At 40.3% G+C, this 14,720-nt stretch overlaps 1 protein-coding gene across 1 annotated transcript in view; it reads left to right on the top strand.

The window, feature by feature from the left end:
• Positions 1–1,458, top strand: part of PIGK (phosphatidylinositol glycan anchor biosynthesis class K) — a 155,729-nt gene extending 154,271 nt beyond the window's left edge. The window contains exon 11 of the mRNA XM_005678232.2: positions 992–1,458. Within this exon, the coding sequence (XP_005678289.1) occupies positions 992–1,108 (117 nt within the window). The 3' untranslated portion in view covers positions 1,109–1,458. The remainder of the gene's footprint in view (positions 1–991) is intronic.

The following is a 14,720-nucleotide window of genomic DNA, read 5'->3' as shown; positions in this document are numbered from 1 at the left end:
TCACATTACAGTTGTTGCAAATTTCTTGAAGTATTATTTAGTCTCAGCATGACTTCAAAATTATTATCTAAAACATTTTAATTTAAAAATTACATGTTACTTTATCAAAATTTGTTTTTTTTTAAGTTTTGATAACTGCAACTTCAATATAGTAATTCATTTCCTTTGTTAAAAGAAAATGAAAAGGATTACCTAATTGAAAATCAGGCATTTGCATAAACTTCTCCATTTATAAAATTAAAAGAAAATAGAATTTCTTTCTATCAAAATATCCTTTGGAATATTTTCAGTGAGTTTATTATCTTGAATACATTAGGTAATTATTAGATATTTTAAAGCATGTATAATAAACATAAATTTATAAGAATCATGGCAGTGAATTAATGGCTTGGTCCTTACTGATTTCTGGTAGATTTGACTTGTTTTAGTTTTTTCCCTCCTTCCCTCTCTTCCTTCCTTCCTTCTTTCTTTCCTTTCTTTTTTATTTTTCCATGTGATAATTTGAAGATTGAGTGAAGAGCATTAGGTATCCTGGTTATGTAGAGGAAAAAACAAAATATAAGTTGTGGAAACCACTAAAAGCCTTTCTGGAATCTAGTTTACATGGTGACGAACGCAAATTTCAGGTTACAGTTTTTCACTTTAATCCATCCTAGAATAGGATTCTCATAACTATCCTTACAGTGTTGGTTCATAATCCAGGAAGTATTAATATAACTCATAAACAGACAGTAGTCACAGACCTTCAATTTCAGGATCATAATGTAGCTGGTGAAATGACAAGTAAATGGTGAAGACTGATCTGCCTTTCTGTGCTGCACAAAGAAACATACAGGACATGTTTGTATGTGTGGAACCTGCAGATGGGAAGGCTAACAGTACATTTAATTTAATCTACATTACTACCCCTTAAATGCACACTCTGTGAATTACCTATTTTCTATTGGTCTTTATCTGTTGTTAAATTTATAATGTCATTCTTGTTTTGCAGAAACCAAAGCTGAAGGATTGGCATCCTCCTGGGGGTTTTATTCTGGGATTGTGGGCACTCATTATCATGGTTTTCTTCAAAACTTATGGAATCAAGCATATGAAGTTCATTTTCTAAATGTGGTGATGTATGAAGACTGCATGAAAGGCTACAACATTGGATATAAGTTCATGTCAATAGACTTTCAAAAATACATTGTTCTTGTGTGACTTGGCAGAAAGTATAAGCAAACTGTAAATTAGGACGAACTATTGGTTTTATAACTTAAAGAAAAATTGTTAATGCAAGCACTAAATGGCTCTAAATATATTTCAGTTTTTCATTTTGTGTGTTATTAAAATATTGGGATAAAGAGATCACAATATTCTCACTGACTGTTTCTGAAAATAAGAATTTCCCCTTGTTTAATCCCCTTTCATTTGGAAAAGAAAAAAATGTGAAGACATTAAATTCTCTTTTTATGTATACTCTCCTAGTCTTCTTCATATTTTTTTCCAAAATAGACATCATATAGAACATGTTGTCAGTTGTCATTTTGCAGTATGTTGTCAACCCTTTGCCTCTCCTTGGACATTCTTCAAGGACACATTGTGAATGGCTGTGTACCATCCATTTTATGAATGTGCAGTAATTTATTTAATATTTTTCTATAATTAGACTACTTTGTTCCACAAATTTTCTTTTGTTTCATTCTTTGATGTGTTAATATGGACTTCCCTGGTGGCTCAGATGGTAAAGAATCTGCTTGCCCTGCAGGAGACCCAGGTTCAATCCCTGGGTCGGGAAGATCCCCTGGAGAAGGGAATGGCAACTCACTCCAGCACTCTTGCCTGGAGCATTCCATGGACAGAGGAGTCTGACAGGCTGTAGTTCATGGATTTGCTAAGGGTCAGACATGACCAAGTAACTAACACTTTCATGTGTTAATATTTTATTTATCAGCTATTCCTGGAATTCTACAGCTAAAATTGTAAACAAATATGAAAAATTAGTTTTTTAATCTGTGGTACTGAGTCTCCAGGGCTTTATTTACTGTCAGTTTATCTGGAAAATTTAAGGTCTTTGGAAATGTCACATATTGACTGCTCAGGAGAAACAAATCCCATCATTTTTCGTTTCTAAGCATTCTGTGATCCTTTAGAATTGATCACCTCCTCTTCAGTTTCCTCACTGGAAAAGATACTGCTTTTTTACTTGCTGCCCACTGGCTGGGTCTGCACTTTCTCTGGACGGTCCCATAAAGTGGATAGACTGCAGGAAAGATCTGTGCTTGCGGCCACGTCCTTGTGTGTGACTGATGCATCGTGTAAGACAGTAAACCTCTGGGCTGGTCTCTGATGAGATGCAAGAGCTCATGTCCCCATGACTGACTTTTTCATCTTGCCGGCCATCTTCTGTCTGTCTTGTAACTGGAAATGGTATTGAGATTGTGCTTTGCTGTCAGGCCCAGATATTGTTTCTTCACATATGAGGGGGAGAAAGAAATCCTGAAAGTTGAGTATTCCTGTCCCTGGGATACATTTTTGTATTTTATCTGTTGTATCCAGAAACTTTGTGTTAATCTTAAAATCACTATGAAGATATGTTTTGTAATTGTAGGAAACATTCAGAAGACAACTCTTCCTCTACAATAAGACCTCTTATAGTTAATATTCCCTAGACTCTGTTTTCCTTGTAGCACTTAAAATATTACCTTTTAATTATATGCAAAATGATCATTCTTTTCACAGGCAAAGGATTAACTGTTATCGCTCAGATTAGAACAAATGGTATTGAAGCTTTTTGCAAGCTCTGAATCTTCATTTTAATTGATCTTTTTATTGGTACACTAGGTAAATGAAGAAGGAAAAATTTTATCTGATTACATGGAAAAGCATCTTTTTGTACATAGAAAGGAGGAAAAGCAAACTTAAATTCAAATAGCTGGATTTTAATAGTCCTATGAGACAAAGGTTGGCTGTGTCATCCTCTAAACGCTTACACAAGGTCATGGACACTATGGTTGGAAGGGGTAAGCTACTTAGATTAGTAAAGGAAATATAATTGTTCTTGAGCCAAAGTAATTTAGTTTGAATATAATGAAACATATCCTGATGGTAAAGACTGCTGGAAAGGAAAAGGATTCATCTTCAGAGATTGAAGAAGGTGCCCTTCTTAGTTAAAGCCAAACTGGGAAAAGTAATACTGGATATAATATACAAGATTAATTGTATTCCAGACAAATTTCAAAGGGCAGTTATTTCTTTCTGTTTCATTATTGAATTGTCAGAATACAGTTAAAGCAAAAAGCTTGAAATATGTTAAATGCTTAGCTCATAACCATAATCTTTATATGTAAAGCATATTCTGCCTTCAATAATAAGTAAATCCTCTGCATATGTTAAGTGGGTAATATCATAAGTGTAATTAAATGGCCCAGACTTTAAATGATAACATAAAAGCACAGCCTTAAACATATTCTCCTTGAGTCACAAAGAACTGAGCAACTGAAAGGTGTTTTCCTTTTGCATTTCTCACAGTGTTGTAGTGAGGATCAGATGAGCTAATGATATGACTAAACCCTTTGGACACTGTAAATATTTGGTGGTGTTATTTTTCATATTTCTGGTTAGGAAGATACCAAGGGGGAAGTTAATGGTGCCAGGGTCCCTTTTTCTGTTGTACTTATTTACCTTCCTAAGCTGCTCAGTGTTATTCCTGTTCTCTTTGGTATTTTTTCTCTCTTCCCCTGCAGTGCCCTTCAGCGGGACAAGGATACTATATAAATGGATCCCAGCAGACATGTCCTGACCTTTTTGGGGAGGGACAGGATAAAATGATACTGTTCAAAGGCAGCCTGCATGAGAAAAAGAAACCAAATGATGTGGATTTTAAAATTATGAAAGATGTTCATTTGCAGTTTATGAAGGAGAAATGTAGTTTGGGTGCAAAGCTGATTAAATTGGATCAAGAAAAATTGGAATTAAGTACAAAAAATCATTCATTCATTTATAGTTTCCATTTTTTTATATCCTAAGCTAGTTGAAAATGATGATTCCCACAACAAGCATAACTCAGCTTGTTTCTGCTTACTGAGTATTTTCCACTATAGTATATGTTGATAACATTTCTTCCATTATGTATGTTGTACAGCAGAGTTACTGTTACTGTGGGAATCGTAATTTGAAATTTTGACTTGTGTGTTTCTGGAATCTTCACAATAAATGTTATATTAGAATAGAAAATTTTTTCATTGAGTTTACCGAAATTAAATTCATCTATAGGAGATACTGTTTAAACTTATGAAAGAAATATTTTATAAACATACCACAAGGTATAACAATAAAATGAGATCAGTCTCCATTTTACTTTATAGAATCAGCTCCATTACTTCATTGTCACATTTCCTGCCTGAGTGCATATACCTACATGTGTACCTGCTACATAAATAAGAAATGAAAGTCTTTCGGTTCATAGACGATATGTGCTAAGTTGCTTCAGCCGTGTTCGATTCTTTATGACCCCATGGACTGGAGACCACCAGGTTCCCCTGTCCATGGAATTCTCGAGGCAAGAATACTGGAGTGGGTTGCCATTTCCTACCCAGGAATTGAGCCCGCATCTCTTATGTCTCCTGCATTGGCAGGCGGGTTCTTTACCATGAGTGCCACTTGGGACAATACACCTTAGCCAGTATCTTTTTTCCCTTTTCTGCTGTTTGAACATGTGCTATAAAATATTTGATGCAATTTAACGGAGTACACCCTTTAATGGGATTGTTATACATGAAGGTGTGATCAAGAAACCCGTTATTAAAAATTCAAAGCTAGGAAAAGAAGAGAAGTGAAAAGCAAAGGAGAAAAAGAAAGATATAAGCACCTGAATGCAGAGTTCCAAAGAACAGCAAGAAGAGATAAGAAAGCCTTCCTCAGTGATCAATGCAAAGAAACAGAGGCAAACAACAGAATGGGAAAGACTAGAGATCTCTTCAAGAAAATTAGAGATACCAAAGGAACATTTCATGCAAAGATGGGCTCGATAAAGGACAGAAATGGTATGGACCTAATAGAAGCAGAAGATATTAAGAAGAGGTGGCAAGAATACACAGAAGAACTGTACAAAAAAGATCTTCACGACCAAGATAATCACGATGGTATGATCACACCTAGAGCCAGATATCCGGGAATGTGAAGTCAAGTGGGCCTTAGAAAGCATCACTACGAACAAAGCTAGTGGAGGTGATGGAATTCCAGTGGAGCTGTTTCAGACCCTGAAAGATGATGCTGTGAAAGTGCTGCACTCAATATGCCAGCAAGTTTGGAAAACTCAGCAGTTGCCACAGGACTGGAAAAGGTCAGTTTTCATTCCAATCCCAAAGAAAGGCAATGCCAAAGAATGCTCAAACTACCGCACAATTGCACTCATTTCACACACTAGTAAAGCAATGCTCAAAATTCTCCAAGCCAGGCTTCAGCAATACGTGAACCGTGAACTTCCAGATGTTCAAGCTGGTTTTAGAAAAGGCAGCGGAACCAGAGATCAAATTGCCAACATCTGCTGGATCATCAAAAAAGCAAGAGAGTTCCAGAAAAACATCTATTTCTGCTTTATTGACTATGCCAAAGCCTTTGACTGTGTGGATCACAATAAACTGTGGAAAGTTCTGAAAGAGATGGGTAGACCACTTGACCTGCCTCTTGAGAAACCTATATGCAGGTCAGGAAGCAACAGTTAGAACTGGACATGGAACAACAGACTGGTTCCAAATAGGAAAAGGAGTACATCAAGGCTGTATATTGTCACCCTGCTTATTTAACTTACAAGCAGAGTACATCATGAGAAACGCTGGGCTGGAAGAAGCACAAGCTGGCATCAAGATTGCCGGGAGAAATATCAATAACCTCAGATATGCAGATGACACCGCTCTTATGGCAGAAAGTGAAGAGGAACTAAAAAGCCTCTTGATGAAAGTGAAAGAGGAGAGTGAAAAAGTTGGCTTAAAGCTCAACATTCAGAAAACGAAGATCATGGCATCTGGTCCCATCACTTCATGGGAAATAGATGGGGAAACAGTGGAAACAGTGTCAGGCTTTATTTTGGGGGGCTCCAAAATCACTGCAGATGGTGACTGCAGCCATGAAATTAAAAGACTCTTACTCCTTGGAAGAAAAGTTATGACCAACCTAGATAGTGTATTCAAAAGCAGAGACATTACTTTGCCAACTAAAGTCCGTCTAATCAAGGCTATGGTTTTTCCAGTGGTCATGTATGGATGTGAGAGTTGGACTGTGAAGAAGGCTGAGCGCCAAAGAATTGATGCGTTTGAACTGTGGTGTTGGAGAAGACTCTTGAGAGTCCCTTGGACTGCAAGGAGATCCAACCAGTCCATTCTGAAGGAGATCAGCCCTGGGATTTCTTTGGAAGGAATGATGCTAAAGCTGAAGATGGCTGGATGTCATCACTGACTTGATGCATGTGAGTTTGAGTAAACTCCAGGAGTTGGTGATGGACAGGGAGGCCTGGCATGCTGTGATTCATGGGGTCACAAAGAGTCGGACACGACTTAGTGACTGAACTGAGCTGAACTGAACTGAAACTTGGAAAGGTGAACACTTTTGTTTCTCCTGTGCTGCTTGCAGCCTCAGAGACTTCAGAGGGCTTTCAGATTCACCTGAGGTATACACCCAGTCAGTGTTTACTGGGTGCAGCTCATATGATATGACCCTCTACTGATAATGGAAGTGCCAGCTCTGCTTGTGCTAGGATCTCAGGGACAGTGGGCCAGAACAATGTAGATCATTTTCTTAGTGGTCATTTAATATGATCATAAGTGTAAAGCCCCTTGGCATATATGAGAAATTCAGCATTTTGCCCTTTGCTGTGCAGGGCTCTACCTCGCTCTTATTTTTAACCTCTACTCAGGCCAGGTATCATTCTTTAAAGATCCATTAGCGTTGGTGTTCTGGGCTGTCCCCTTCACTTCGGTTTTCAGCAGATGTCATCTTGAGGTAACAGTTCCTTTTCACTTTCAGTGCTATTCAGCAATTTCAATCCACAGGCTCTCTTGCCTGCCTTTTCACTCCCCCCAGCCCCCACCCATTTTAGAGAGGTTGAGGCTTTTCTCCATCTTCCCTCAGCCTTAGTTTTTTGTTATCTTCTGTCTCTGTAGCTTATCTACTCTGTTGGAAACATATCTTTAGCATGATTACTGGATAGTCTAGCCTCACCCCAGCTCCTAATGTCCAGATAATAACTCCATCTGAAGTCCTCTTTATTCCTCCATCCCAGTGGCTACTGCATTTCCAGGAGAAGACCTCCTCTTCTCCCCACACCCAGTTTATAATTTTTTAAAGTTTCAAATGAGGGAAAACCAGCTAGAATATAGGCTGAAAGGGGAATTTGCTGGAGGGATATAAGGCTATCTCACAAGCTTGTGAGAAGGGGGTCTGGTGTGAGCCTCATCAAGGACTGCCATGTTCCTGGATTCTCTTCTCAGCCTGTTTCCTTTCTGGTTTTCTCACATGGCTGGTGACTCCAGAGCCCCACGAACTATGCTTTACCACAAAAGAGAAAAAAGTTACTCCCTTTCTTTATTTCTAGTTCTAATAGTCTTGGGAAAGAACTGATTAGCATTGTTGGCATCAGGGGTTCACCTAGCTGGAGAGTCAAGGTCCTATAAACACACAGGGGCCTCTGGATCACAGGAGCCAGGCAGCCAGCTTTGCTACTACTTTTCTACTAATCTGCTATTCAGTAGGTGATCTGTGGAGCTACAGCATCACTCTGGAGCTCCCTAGAAATGCAGAATGTAAGACCGTACTCTGGACCTACTGTCGCAGAGTCTGCATTTTACCTGATCCCCAGGTAATACACGCACACACATGTAAGTAGGAGAAGCACTGACCTACACCTTCTACTAAATAGCTCAGTTTTATCTCCTAGAAAGGAGATTGTAAACTGATTGTGAATAGTCATTTGTAGAACAGAGAGCATGGGTACTGTGTTTTATGGGTGGATTGACCTTTTAGCGTTATTGTTAACTCCTATTTAGACTTTTAAGACTACACTACTCTCATTCTCATATTTTAATGCTTAGGAAGTGTGAGAGTGTTAGTCGCTCAACTCTTTGTGACTCCATGGACTGTAGCCTGCCAGGCTCTTCTATCCATAGAATTCTCCAGGCAAGAATGCTAGAGTGGTTAGCCATTCTCTTCTTCAAGGGATTTTCCTGACCGAGGGATCAAACCCTGGTCTCCTGCCTTGCAGGCAGATCCTGTACCATCTGAGCCGGCAGGGAAGCCCTTGAATGCTTAAATGAGCATCTAGTTAACACTTGTTATATGTCATGTATGCATATTCTTTGATGCTCCTATCATCAAGAAGTAGAGTCTAGGGACTTCTTGGTGGTTCAGTGGTTAAGAATCCTCCTGCTGGTCCTAGGAAGGACTGAGCTCAAGTTCGGACAGGAAGGCGAAGCTCAGTGCCTCTTGTCATTTTTCTTAACAATGACATGGAGCATGCTGGGAAAACTGACTTAGAAAAGATGCAGGCATTTATTCTCAGCCAGTCCAAGGGAGTCTGGGCTTGAGACAACATGGGTCAGGAACTTCAGTCACAGGTTGGGAAAAATAGCAGCCTAGCTTTGTCACAATATTAAAAAAAAGAATCCTCTTGCCAATGCAAGGGACATAGTTTTGATCTCTGGTCCTCGAAATTTCTACATGCCTTGGGGCAACTAAGCCCGTGTGCCACAGCTACTGATCCTACGTTCTAGAGCCCTCGAGCTTCAACTGTTCAGCACATGAGGCCCAACGTGCCTAGAGCACATGAAGCCCACGTGCTCTAGAGCCCGAGCTCTGCACACAGACCCAGCGCAGCCAGAAATAAATAAGTAAATAAGAAGTGGAGTCTCAATTCCTCTCATCTGAATATAGGCTGGCCTTAGTGACTTAACACTAATAAATAGGATGTGGCAGAATAATACTGTGTGACTTCAAGGCTAGGCCATGAAAGGGGATACAGCATCCCCCGGGCTCTCTTTCTCAGGACACTTTCTCGTGATACCCAGCCACCATGCCCTGAGGAAGCCCAAGCCACTTGGAGAAGCCGTGTATGTGTGTTCTGGCCATTACCCTGGCAGGGTCCCAACCAATCGCCAACGTCAACTTCCAGACACTTGGGAGACTGCCCCAGATGTTTCCTACTGCAACCCCGGGAGAGGTCCCCAAGCCACTCATTGACCCTCAGAACCTTGAGAGAAAGTAATTAGAAAAAATTGTTGTTTTTACCTCAGTGTGTTCAGGATGGTTTGTCGTACAGGGATGGTTATTAAAACACTGGGTTAATATGTACCCACTTTAGTATTTAGATGCTAGGAGACATACAAAGAAACAGCATTCCTTTTTTTAAAGAATTACAAGTTAATTCTTGAAGCACATGTGAAAAGATGAATAACTGTATAACAAAAAATGACAAGTGCCATGTAAGAGCTGTAGAATAGGGGGTTTAATTGCTAAAGAAGTATGTTACTCATAATGTATTTATTCTCAGGGGAACAGACAGAGAAGGCTTCAAGAAGGAAATGAAATTTGAGCGATTAGATCTCTCTCTTGTTTTCCCTCTCCATTTGTCATTATTGCTCTTTTAAAATTGTAATTTTTCTTCAGTTCTGTTCAACTCAAACTTTCCTGTCATCAGAAGATTTTGCCTTGTAATCTGAAAGTCAAATTGAGGGAAGATAACTAGCTCAACTTCCTTTTCTACCTTCTACAAATTCACCTCTCTTTTTCTCCCCTTCCATTCCTACCCCACCGCTTTGATCTTAAGAGACTGAATTATTGATCCCAACCTTCGTGTAGCATATTGCTTACTCATAAACTCGCCTTTCTTTTGGCCCTGCAACCTCCTTTTGCATAGAAGTGTTTTTTCTTATATTTTGTAAGATGTTGAAGCTTTCTCATCTGAAAGACTCCTCAAAATTCTGTCCTCTTTTAAATTCTAATATAGAAATGCTATATAGAGCTCTTTTCCACCTCATTCTGTAGCTAATAATTGAATGAGTGAGCAGCATTCTCTAATTTGGCTACTTTGCCTTGTATTCATTTGTGAACCTTTTTGTGAATCTGTCTTCTGTTCCCACCACTCCCCTGAAACTATTTTCTTTACTGATATCCGTGATTTCCTGTTTGCCAAATCAGATGGAATTTTACTGCCTGTGTCTTTTTTTCTCTCTCTTCATGATATGTAGCAGTTGTTGATTACTCCTGCTTTGGGGGACACTTTCTCCTCTGCCTTCTTGGGACTGCTGTCTCACCAGCTTTTCTTCACTTGGCCTCTCCTTTTCGGTGCTTCTCTTTGACAGTGCACCCCAGATGTTCTGCCAACTTCTGTCCTCAAATTATTCAAATTTAACACTATCCCTGATTATTTTCATCACCAACTGTGGCTTCTGCTATTACCTCTACATCACAGGCAGCCAAATTTGTCTATCCCAGGATCTCTCGAGTTCCAGAACCACCCTTTTTTACTGGTAAGCCCTACAGGAACCTCAAACTTAGCATACCCCAAACTGAACTTACTATCTTTCCTTATCATATCATTTCCTGGCTCTTATTTCTCTTATTTTCTTTTTTTTTAATTTAATATCCTGAATCCTCTGTGTGTGTGTGTGAAGTTGCTCAGTTGTGTCCAACTCTTTGCAATCCCGTGGACTGTAGCCCACCAGGCTCCTCCGTCCATGGGATTCTCCAGGCAAGAATACTGGAGTGGGTTGCCATTTCCTTCTCCAGGGGATCTTCCCAACCCAGGGATCGAACCCAGGTCTCCTGCATTGCAGGCTGACGCTTTATCCTCTGGCCACCAAGGAAGCCAAATAGATGAATCCTCTCTAGATGGGCACAAATAATGAAGGTACCTGTGGCCCATATAAGTGTTCACCATAACATTTACTGCATGGAGGCGCCTCATAATCAAGTGGGTTAAATGACGTGCTCTGTGGATGTCGGTTAGCCTCTTTTGCCAGCCATGCCAGTGCTTGCCACTGGGGCCATGAAGAATACTGGTTATGGTGGAGGACAGACACCATGCTGGGGCTCAACAGGCTGGATTTCTCTTTACCAGGCTGATCTGGCTAATGCTTCTGCTGAGAGCCTAATCTACCAGGAGCAGGAACTTTCATTAAAACTCAGCCACTGGGACTTCCCTGGTGGTCCTGTTATTAAGAATCTGCCTGCCAATGCAGGGGACATGGTGGGTTCGATCCCTGATTGGGGAACTGAGATCCTTCGTGCTACAGGGCAGCTAAGTCACACAACTACTTGCAGCTGGGGCACCATAGAGCCCTTGCTCTGCTACTGCAGAGCAAGAAAAGCTACCGCAATGAGAAGCCCACACACTGCCATGAGAGTGTAGCCTCAGCTCAGTGCAAGTAGAGAGAGAGAGCCTGCACAGAGCAACAAAGACCCAGAGCAGCCAAAAATAATTTAAAAAATAAACAGCCACTAACTGAGTTGGTGCCTCTATTCCCCAGGGGGCCAGGCCAGTCAGCTGACGGGTAGTAGGTTGATTATATTGACCATCATAAAATGGGCAAAAATTCATTTGCACTGAAAAAAAGACACACCTTCTGGGTATGGATTTGTATTGTTTAGTCACTTAGTTGTGTCAGACTCTTTGCGACCCATGGGCTGTAGCCTACCAGGCTCCTCTGTCCATGGGATTTCCCAGACAAATATACAAGTATCCTGGGGTGGATTGCCATTCTTACTCCAGAGGATCTTCTCAACTCAGGGACTTATCCAGGTCTCCCGCAAGTCTCCTGCATTGCAGGTGGATTCTTTACCGCTGAGCCACTGGGGAACCCATGGATTTGTATTTCCTGCTGTTAAGCTTTTTGCCAGCATCACCATCTATGAACTCACAGAAATCTTTATCCACCATCATGGCATTCTGCAGAGTAGTGAGTCTGATTAAGGAACTGATTTCACAGCAGAGGAAGTGCAGCAGTGAGTTTATGCCCATGAAATTAATCAAACTTACCACATAACCCATACGCACGTAGTTTGCATGCACCACATAACCCATAGGACACAGCACTCTGAAAAGAGGGAGTTATGTTTCACAAGGAATGGTATTGGCTTCAAACCAGAGACCATTGGACAGCATTATTTCCCCCACAGCCAGAATGCATATATCTGGGAGCAAGAGTAGAAATGGGGCAACTCCTCTCACTATTACATCTAACAATATAGAATCTTTGCTTCCCCTCCTGGCAACTTTGAGCTTTGCTGATCTGGTGGTCTTAGCTGCGAAGAGAGGAGTGCTTTCATCAGGAGACACAATGGTATTTCCATTAGATTTGAAGAGAAGATTGCCTGCCACCTGGTGATTTGGGGCTGTTTATATCACTGAGCCAACATGCCAAAAATAAGGAGTTATTCTACTAGCTGGAGTGATTAATCCCAGTTACCAAAGGGAAAATGAGTGGCTGCAACACACTGAAGGCAAGGACAACTATGTGGCAGGAGGATTTTCTAAGCTGCCCCTACTAGCTCTGTGACCAAAGCAAAGGTTAGTGGAAACCGATTACAACCATCAAAAGGCAGGATGATTGAGGACTCACTCTTCTGAATGAAAGTTTGGGTCACTCCTCCAGTTAATAAACTGACCAACTTCTGGCTGAGACCAAGGGAAATTAGCAACAAACAGAAAGGCAGGAAGCCATAGTTGTCACCTGTGGCCTATGGACAACTGCTGGAATGTGATGGCTTTGTGTATTTTCTCTTCGCCTGTTACATGTTTTTGTGTGTATGCTATTTATTCTCCCTTTTCTCCCTCTTTCCCCCGACTTTTATTCACGTTGGTGGGGTTTAACCTTACAATATAATCTTTAGATAAAATATTCAATAACAATGTCCCTGGAAGTCCGGTGGTTGGCATTTCACCTTCCAAAGCAGGAGGTGTGGGTTCCATCCCTGGTCAGGGAGCTAAGATCCCACATGCCTCATGGCCAAAAAACCAAAACTTAAAACAGAGGCAATATTGAAACAAATTCAACAAAGACTTCAAAACTGTCCCATAAAGAAAATCTTAGAAGATATTCCATAGGACTGTGATGAAATTTGAGTGGTAATTAATGTAGCCAGCAGCTCATACAGCAACAGCTGGGGCTGTGCACTTCTTTATTTTGGTGAAGGTTGAGAATTTCTTCATTTGCAAGAACAGCAACATCTTGTTAGATAGAAATATAGACATGTCATTGTACAGACCTCACATGTGTGGAAGAGTGGATGCAAGAGCTGAGTAGCCCAAGAACTGTACTGTTCCAGTGATCAATTCACAATCTCAACTGAACCCTTTAAGAATGTCCCCATGTAGTGAATATGATGTTACTATCGTTTTGTCAGTAGAGGGTGCTGGGGAGGCATGGCAAGAAGAAGGAGCTTCTCTTCCCGGTGTATTCCTCCCATATGTCTTCTGCAGTCTCTGTGTGTGTGTGTGTGTGTGTGTGTGCACATGCATTCACAGTGAACATGTGTTTTCTGCAGCACCCGGTGGTTGACAGCACAGAGCACCTTCCTGTGGTCAGCTTCATAGCAGAGGATTGTCAGCAAAGCACCTCCTTATGAGGGGCAACCTGCCTCCTGCTGCTCTGCAGTGACACACCTATGGAGGGCATTTCTTCCAGTATACCTCCTTGGGCATCTATCTCCATCATGGGTGCTACTGGCAGGGCATGTCCTCTGGACAGCTTTCCCCCTATCTCTTGCACAGGACCTTTCAGACATGTAGAAGCCATTCAGTGAGGGTCTCATTGACCCTGTTTTAAAAACTCTGGATTCTTCTGGCTCTAGACAGCATCTCCTTGCTCCTTTTAATGAGTACAGGAAGTGAAAAATATTCAGGCAACAAGATTTCTTGTAACCCTGCCAAGGAAATAAATGGATCAAAAGAGAATAAAGCAAGTTAGAGGAAGACTGATGCAGGAAATACTCTTGTTTGGTTGGTTATGAAAGTGCTCAAAGATTAATAAGGCTGAATAGCGTGGTGGTTAAGAGTCAGCTTTGCATTTTTGTTGCTTGTCAGCTTGATAAATGCACATTATACAAGGAACAGAATAATTAAAATTACAAATAAGAAAATACACTTATAAGCCAATAAAACCAAAAGTGAAGGAGAAAACTTGAGGCTGAAATAAGAGAAACCAAATGAAAGGAATAAACATTATACATTAAACATGTTAAGAAACAAAACCCGAAGCTCAGAAACGACTAAGTATAACTAGGGAAAATGAGATAAAATAATTTAAAATGTTAGATGTTAAAATCAGAGGCTTAGAATTTTAAGGAGATATTAATAACTGTGAATAAAGTTAAAGTAGAAAAAGGAAATGAAACATGTTTTAAAGTGAAAACAATGGAGGAGAGAATTAAATGGTATATAAAGAGTAAGTCAGGTAGCTGAAAAATTTATTTTAAGAGAAGGTTAAAATAAAGTTAAAACTAGGCAAAGAAATACAACATTCTCTAAGTGCTAAACATTTAGAGAATGAAACAAACTAAAACTAAATATAGAAGACAAGAGATGAATAATTTAGACATGAGAAGAGCAAACAATTTTTTAAAAAGCAAATTACCTGCTTTTTAAGAGACACCTGGCTTTTGTTATCGTTGTTCTATAGATACTCAAGCAGCTACAAATTCCAATAGATTGTGTCTGTAATTTTGATTCCCAAGGTCAAGTTCCTTGCAGA

The sequence above is a fragment of the Capra hircus genome, chromosome 3 (genome assembly GCF_001704415.2).
Source record: "Capra hircus breed San Clemente chromosome 3, ASM170441v1, whole genome shotgun sequence".
Taxonomy (NCBI): domain Eukaryota; kingdom Metazoa; phylum Chordata; class Mammalia; order Artiodactyla; family Bovidae; genus Capra; species Capra hircus.
The sequence above is the reverse complement of the archived record's forward strand: the minus strand, read 5'-3'. Positions and strand labels throughout refer to the sequence as shown.